The sequence below is a fragment of the Bactrocera neohumeralis genome, unplaced genomic scaffold, assembly GCF_024586455.1.
Source record: "Bactrocera neohumeralis isolate Rockhampton unplaced genomic scaffold, APGP_CSIRO_Bneo_wtdbg2-racon-allhic-juicebox.fasta_v2 ctg4653, whole genome shotgun sequence".
NCBI classification, from domain to species: domain Eukaryota; kingdom Metazoa; phylum Arthropoda; class Insecta; order Diptera; family Tephritidae; genus Bactrocera; species Bactrocera neohumeralis.
The window spans coordinates 118-8,903 of NW_026091665.1; the positions used below are offsets into that span (position 1 = coordinate 118).

An 8,786-nucleotide genomic window follows, 5' to 3' on the forward strand; every position below is an offset into this window, starting at 1 on the left:
TGTATCAGTTAAACCAACTCGAAAAGTGTACCCAAACTACCCGCCTTGGCTGCTGTCAGACTTATCAATTGAAACCCGTTTACAAACATTTCAGAAGCAAAACACCTGTCCACAACTTTACGCGCAAAATTTTCTGGAATATAAAGCTGAGCTAAGTCAAAAAGCATTCAACTTTATTTTTACCGATGGTTCGAAAACCAAATTTTCAACCTCATTTGCAGTAGTCTCTGAAAACTTTGATGTTTTAAGAAAAGGTATCCTGCCTAATCATTGCTCCATCTACACCAGTGAAATCTTTGCTATCTATCAAGCCGCCTTAATTGCATCGAAAACCAATTTATGTTAGCAATTTCTGCATTTGTACTGACAGTCGGTCTGCCATTGATGCCCTCTGGAAATTCAAAAAGGACAGCGTTCTAGTAACCCACACCAGGGATTTGCTAATTAAACACAAAAACAAAATTAAATTGATGTGGATTCCTGGCCATTGTGGCATCCAAGGCAATGAACTAGCTGTTTCTGTTGCGAAGAGTCTTCATAATGAGCCAGTTATCTGTTTTGACACTTTTGAAAAGGCCGATTTGTCGAGACATGTACGGCAATATATTAACAATAAATCCCTACTAAATTGGAAAGAATATGTTCACCATTATGCAGATATTAATCCAACAAAAATTAGGCCTACTTTTCCTTCCGATGCTAAACAGTCACTCATGGTGCTGGCATTATAATAGCTTTGCCCACGACAATCTTTGATATTAATGTCACTCTCACTCAAGAAATCTAGTAAACTTTGAGCGAGTTGTTCAGCAGTATGACCTGCCATGTCCAAGAACTTAACAAATCTTTCCACTGGTTCAGATGGCAGAACATGACTTGAGACTCTGAAACACCTTGCTCTTAAGGCTGGGCTGAACTAAAAAATTTTGCCCTGTTAAGAGGTCAGCGTCCGCTTGGAAAAAGAAATCACTAGATAGAGCATTTTGATTACTGTGTTTTATGATATAAAATAATGTTTTTTTTTATAATATGGAAGGTCACAAGAATATCGCTAAACAATTATTTTCAATAAAAATATTGTAAAAATTTAATAATTATACTTATATTCTTTTGGCGGCCATGAAGCATAAAAATTCTATTTTATTTTATGAAAATGTTTATTTAATTAATAAAAATTCACAATACCGGTATTCGGCAGAAATACATATCACTTTATTTTGATATAAAAATTAATGGATATTAATAAAAAAATAAAAATCTGGACGCTTGAAGGGTAGAAATGTAACTAGTACAGATACTAAATCTAAGTCTAAATAATTATATCGATTATAATATTTATAATTAAGCATTAGAACATTAAAGTTAAGAAGTTCGTAAAATTCTCACTTATTTTTACGATTTAACGTGACGAAAACGAGTTTTAGATTCTCAGGTGGAAGGTGGAAGTGAAGCATAGTCTAAGCGCTTCGCGTTTAAAGCATGCAAGGATATTGTACACTCCATCTAAAATGATATTTTTTAAATACGGTCAGTTGGAGCACGGGGCCTCTGATTCGCTGGGCACGTAGCATTTGCTGCTCTTGCTACGTGGCTAATCCGGCACTGCATCTGGGTGCTTTGTGAGATAGATTCTAAATCCCGGTATAAAGAAATTGTTTTTGTTCCTAAGATGAGTTTCTGACAATAGCATTACATCAATATTATTTTCATCCTGAAATCTAATAAGTTCCAATTTATGTTAGCAGGTTAACACCGTTAGCATTCCATAAACAAATGTTCAATACCATATATATCAATATATCATCAATATATATCTTCTATTTTTTTTAAATTTTTTAGGAATTTTTATTTTATATTGAAAAAATCGAATATAAATTGCAGTTAAGTCGTACTCTCCGCTATTAGATTTGGTGACAATTGCTAAAGAGTGCACATCGACGTGACATCCAAAGTTTAAAATAAGAAAAAACGTTAGCTTCGGCTACACCGAAGCTAATATACCCTTCACAGGTGCATTTCTTTTAGTAACCATGTGTTCAGTTTGTATGGAAGCTATTTGCTTTAGTAATATATGTATATCGTCAAATGACGAAGTTTCCCATGCAAGCATTTGATTCCGTTCATTCAGTTTGTATGGCAGCTATATGCTGTAGTTAACCGAACTGTTGAACGGAGTTACGTACACGCAGTTTCAATGTAAGATGTCGACTAACTTTATTGAATATAATATATGTACATAAGAACAGTGTAAAAGGAATAAGAAATATAGTGATGCCAGATTTACAATATTTCATAACACTTCTCTTTAATGGAACATCTGACAACACTAATAATATTAGTTGATTCAAAAATTATGTTAAATGATACATAACTTTACTTTAAGCCCAATTTAATATATCGGGTGATTTTTTAAGAGCTTGATAACTTTTTTTAAAAAAAAACGCATAAAATTTGCAAAATCTCATCGGTTCTTTATTTGAAACGTTAGATTGGTTCATGACATTTACTTTTGAAGATAATTTCATTTAAATGTTGACCGCGGCTGCGTCTTGGGTGGTCCATTCGGAAAGTCCAATTTTGGGCAACTTTTTCGAGCATTTCGGCCGGAATAGCCCGAATTTCTTCGGAAATGTTGTCTTCCAAAGCTGGAATAGTTGCTGGCTTATTTCTGTAGACTTTAGACTTGACGTAGCCCCACAAAAAATAGTCTAAAGGCGTTAAATCGCATGATCTTGGTGGCCAACTTACGGGTCCATTTCTTGAGATGAATTGTTCTCCGAAGTTTTCCCTCAAAATGGCCATAGAATCGCGAGCTGTGTGGCATGTAGCGCCATCTTGTTGAAACCACATGTCAACCAAGTTCAGTTCTTCCATTTTTGGCAACAAAAAGTTTGTTAGCATCGAACGATAGCGATCGCCATTCACCGTAACGTTGCGTCCAACAGCATCTTTGAAAAAATACGGTCCAATGATTCCACCAGCGTACAAACCACACCAAACAGTGCATTTTTCAGGATGCATGGGCAGTTGGCCACCAAGATCATGCGATTTAACGCCTTTAGGCTATTTTTTGTGGGGCTACGTCAAGTCTAAAGTCTACAGAAATAAGCCAGCAACTATTCCAGCTTTGGAAGACAACATTTCCGAAGAAATTCGGGCTATTCCGGCCGAAATGCTCGAAAAAGTTGCCCAAAATTGGACTTTCGAATGGACCACCTTCAAATACGTCTGATTTGGATACAATCGGTATAGCAAATACCTTTCCTGAAAAATCATCAACAAACACCAACAAAAATCTTGCCCCGCTGAACGATTTTGTGCTAATTGGACCAAGCACGTCTGAATGTACAACGTCCAAACAATTTTTAGCACGAGTACCAGCTGATTTAGTTGTTATTCTAGTTTGCTTACCCTTACAACATACAATACATTCTTTGGGTCGGCTTTAGTATACCGTCCCAGGATTTCGGGAATAAAATGGGTATGGTCGGATAGAGGAGATTCTCCAGATAAAGAATATATATAGCCGCAGAAAGCTTATAGTTTTCGAGATATTCGCGTTTAAAGTTTAAAATTTACAATATTTTAATTACATATTTTCTATATATAAAATTAATTTTGCACTTACATTTTTCAATTTTATATACACTAACACATCACTAATTCATTTGTACATATTTATTTTATATAATATAGTGCAAAAATAGCTTTTAATATACATTTAACTTATTGTTTAATTATGATTATTTAAGAATAACAAATGAGTTACAAACTGTCAAATAATCAGTGTTACCATACGAAAAAAGGAGTTCAACGCAAAAAAAGTCTGATACACCCCGGTGTTGAACCGACCAGGGTTATTTTTATTGAAGCGCGTCCGAAGGCCGCCCACGCAAAAAGGAGTTCTACGCGAAACAAATTTGGTACACCCCCGGTGTTGGACCGACCAGGGTTATTTTTTTATAGGTTGTTGATTCTCGTATTTGGGGTATAATCTGTTTACTTTATTTCCTTTAGTTATTTTACAAGTGATGTCAATAAGGTAACACTGATTATTTGACAGTTTGCAGCTCTTTCGTTATTTTTAAGTAAGTAAATTTGAACAGTAAATCAAAAATTGAATTAAAATGGTGTTTCTAATATATAATTTAAAATAAACGTTTACAAACGAATTAGTGAAGTGCTAGTGGATATAAAAGTTAAAAATGTAAGTGCAAAATTAATTTTATATACAGAAAATATGTAATTAAAATATTGCAAATTTTCAACTTTAACCGTGAATATCTTGAAAAATATAAGCTTCTTGCGGCTACAACTAGATATATCCTTGATCAGGATAATCTCCTCTGTCCGACCATATCCTTTTTATCTCCGAAATCCCGGACCGGTATACCAAATTCTTCCCCATTCTTTTTCACTTGCGCCGTTGTAATTAACTCCAAGCGTTGAATTCTGTACCTGCTTCATGCTGTTTTTGCAAATGTGTCCTAACCTTCGATGCCACAGTTCAAAACTATCAATAGTTGTCATTGCTTTCCCAATTGGAATTTTAGCACAATCTAATTTGTACAAACCATTTTCTGCATACGCTTTTGCAATTTATCTGTTTTTAGCATCAAGGATTTTACATACATTCCCTTCGAACATCACCTTTTTGTTTTGTTTTGTTATTTGCCGAACCGACAAAAGATTCGCGCAAAGACTGGGAACTTCGCCTGCGCTGTTAACAGGAACTCGCTCTCTGTTAGCTAAAATTACTTCATTATGCTCTGCTGCTCTCAACTTCGGAAGTAACTTCAGATCGTTTGACATATGTGACCGCCGGAGTCAACGTACCATACATTTTCGCCGCTCTGAGAATGCAAACACGTTGCCGTCCTGCTTTTACCTTCATTCTCATTTACTTTCTTTGATTTCGAAGACTTGTGACACTCTTTACGCATATGGCCTTCCTGACCACAATTGAAACAACGAAACTTTTTCCGATTATAACTTTTGTCATTCTTTTTCTGTTGTAAATTCTTCGAATATAATGCGTTTTCAGCAGGATTTTGCTGCAGTCAAATTTGACATCTTGCAACAACAAACTTTTAACGCTATCGAAAGTTAATTTCGCTTTCGAATTCTCCATAGCCATAACGAGTGCTTGATACTCATTAGGCAACCCAGCAAGCAATAATGATGCCACCAGTTCATCACCTACGTCCAGACCTGCATTTTGCAACTTTATTGACGTCATGACCATCTCGTTCACATAATCCTGTACCGATTGGAACTGTTCCAGCCTTAACTGCACCAGCTTTTTTAAAAGCTCTACCTTGCGAATTAAACCGCTGTCTTCATACGCGGCCATTAACGAATCCCATGCATCCTTTGCAGTCACTGCGTTTGCAATATGAGAAAAATTACTCGGCTCCACAATGAGCGTAATCTCCGCCAGTGCCAGTTCATTGCTGTCGCGATCTTTTTCCGTTGAATTTTCGGATAAACCGTTCTCCGTTATATTAAATACAAATAATTTGTTGAGTAATAGGCCCATTAACTGTTGAACTAAAGTTACGTACACGCAGTTTCAATGTAAGATGGCGACTGACTTTATTGAATATAATATACTATACATAAGAACAGTGTAAAGTTTCCATACAAAAACTTGTTTCCGATCGTTTAGTTTGTATGGCAGCTATATATTATAGTGGTCCGACATCGGTAGTTCGGACAAATGAGCACCTTCTTGTAGAGAAAATGACGTTTGCAAAATTTCAAAACGATATCTTCAAAACTGATTGAAAGTTCGTATATATACAGACAGACGGACGCGGCCGAATCGACTCAGCTCAACATACTGTTCGTTTATATAAAAACTTTAAAGGGTGTTACAAACTTCGTGTCAAACTTAATATACCCTGTTCAGGGTATAAAGGTTTTTCATTCAAGTTATATTACGCATAGTTTTGCAATTGCAAAATAAAATTTTATTACCTGAAAGTGATGTGTTTTGCATTTTTATACACATGATACAAATTAAAACAACATAGGGTTTGAAATATGGATACTTGTCTGACAGCATTTTTATTCGTATATTAATAAGAGTTAATCAACATACATACAAGAATTCACTTAGTTCAATGGATTTAATTCTGAAGAGTATTACCTAATAACTAAGTCACCTCTCTTAAATACTATACATTTCCAAACAAGTGAAATCGTTTGCCTTTGTGGATACGGAAATTGGTTGTATTTATTTGTAATATCGGTTTCGTTATAAGAATCTCGTAAAAATATGTACCTAATTATTGAGCTACAATAATAAGTGAAATTATTCGCTTAAAATCAATGTATGGAAACAATTTAACAATTTTTCAACACATTGTCGACATCAAATTGGGATACGCGAAAAAAATCTAACGGCCCCAAACCTGATATCATTGCTCACCGCTTGGTTCTCTGATAAACGGCTGATTAATGCGATGTAAAGTGGCGCCGTCTAGTTGGAACCAAATGCCGCCGAGATAACGAGCTTCACTTTACAGGTATCTAATGATCGGCGATAACGGTCACCACTGACTGTTACAGCCACCAGCATTGTGTTTGAAGAAATATGGACCGAAATTCTCAATAATCGCACAAACCGCCTCCAAACCGTTATTTTTTTCTGAATGAAATGGCAGCTCTTGAATCTCGTCAGGTTGCTCTTCGTCCCAAAGGCAGAAATAGCAAGGAAGGGCTAAGTTCGGTGTCGCACGAACATTTTTATACTCTCGCACGATAAAGTGATAATCGAGATTTCATTAACCGTCATTTACATATTTTTCAAATACCGTATTTTTGTAAAGTTTTATTCCGCTATCATCATTGGTTCCTAATGTACATATGTACTCGTATTATACAGAAAAGGCATCAGATGGAATTCAAAATAGCGTTATATTGGAAGAAGGCGTGGTCAGGGTGTTAAGAAAATATTATATACCGAATTTCATTGAAATCGGTCTAGTAGTTCCTGAGATATAGGTTTTTGGGTCCATAAGTGGGCGAGGCCAGCCCATTTCAATTTTTTAAAGAAAGCCTGGGTGCAGCTTCCTTCTGCCATTTCTTCCGTAAAGTTTAGTGTTTCTGACGTTTTTTGTTAGTCGGTTAACGCACTTTTAGTGATTTTCAACATAACCTTTGTATGAGAGGTGGGCGTGGTTATTATCCGATTTCTTCCATTTTCGAACTGTATATGGAAATGCCTGAAGGAAATGACTCTATAGAGTTTGGTTCACATAGCTATAGTAGTTTCCGAGATATGTACAAAAAACTTAGTAGGGCGGGGCCACACCCACTTTTCCAAAAAAATTACGTAAAAATATGCCCCTCCCTAATGCGATCCTTTGTGTCAAATTTCACTTTAATATCTTTATTTATGGCTTAGTTATGACACTTATAGGTTTTCGGTTTCCGCCATTTTGTGGGCGTGGCAGTGGGCCGATTTTGCCCATCTTCGAACTTAACCTTCTTATGGAGCCAAGGAATTCGTGTACCAAGTTTCATCATGATATCTCAATTTTTACTCAAATTACAGCTTGCACGGACGGCCGGACAGACGGACGGACGAACAGACGGAGGGACAGACGGACGGACGGACGGACGGACAGATGGACGGACGGACGGACAGACAGACATCCGGATTTCAACCCTACTCGTCACCCTGATCACTTTGGTATATATAACCCTATATCTGACTCTCTTTAGTTTTAGGACTTACAAACAACTGTTATGTGAACAAAACTATAATACTCTCCTTAGCAACATTGTTGCAAGAGTATAAAAAGCTTTGTTTCAAAGATATAAGCGATTTAATAAAAAAGTAAAGACATAGTATATGGGTTTTATTGAAATTTTCGCATCTGAAACTTCATTCAATGACGTTACATATGGATTTAATTTAAGTACAAAAGCATCCGCACAATTAAAATTCATAATATCAAATTTGTTATTATATTGAAGTAAAAACAATTTTTATATAGATTATCACACACTATATATAGTCGAAACTTTGTAAGTGAGATGTTTGTTACTTCTTCATTGACAAAACAACTAGAGGGATTTTTTTACTTGGTGAAAAGCTACGCTTTATTGCAAGAAAATGTCTTATTCGCATGGGGAAAATTGACAAACATAAATTCGCGGATAGTGTATGTGGGGACTCTTGTACATAACTTTTCAACTAAAACACGATACTTTTAGCGTTTCTCCTTTCTCACAAAAAATGTAGCATTTATACTGCTCTGGCGCATGAAGTTGTCAATGTTGGTCGTAGTTCTTTTTTTCAAAGCATACAGGGGTGTTGTGGAATTCTGATAGTTGTCGGAATCAGAATTGAAACCGATCAAAAAACAGTAGTAGGTGTCATGAGTTCAGATATTCGGCCTTTGTCGTAGAATCCGACTCTTGGAATTGTTTTTGCCGGGAAATGAAAACCGATATCGGTCACGGTTTCGCGAAATTTACCGGAATAAGCTTTTTCGAACATGAACAAAACCGATATTCGAATCAGCTGTTCCATTGATGTGATACAATTAAATTTACGCTTATTTGTAAAAACAGAGCATTTTTAAATTATTTGAACTGTTTTTGTGAAAATTCAAAAGAAAAAAATAACTGAAATATATTATGGCAGCTGCAATTGCCATATTACTTATGATGGAGTGAGAGCAGCAACACAGTTTAAAGCGGCGAATACAGAGATAAGAGCAACCTCCCCCGAGCTGCCGCAGTCAACGTATACAAAACTTTACTTCAATGGC

General features: G+C 35.9%; 1 protein-coding gene across 1 annotated transcript; it reads right to left on the reverse strand.

Moving 5' to 3' along the window:
• Positions 1-5,088: 5,088 nt before the first annotated feature.
• On the reverse strand, positions 5,089-5,539 carry LOC126767204 (uncharacterized; the record flags this gene model as incomplete). The annotated part of the gene is made up of 1 exon (XM_050484777.1): positions 5,089-5,539. A coding segment is annotated over exon 1 (451 nt), but the record flags the coding sequence as incomplete, so codon positions are not given.
• Positions 5,540-8,786: the final 3,247 nt, after the last annotated feature.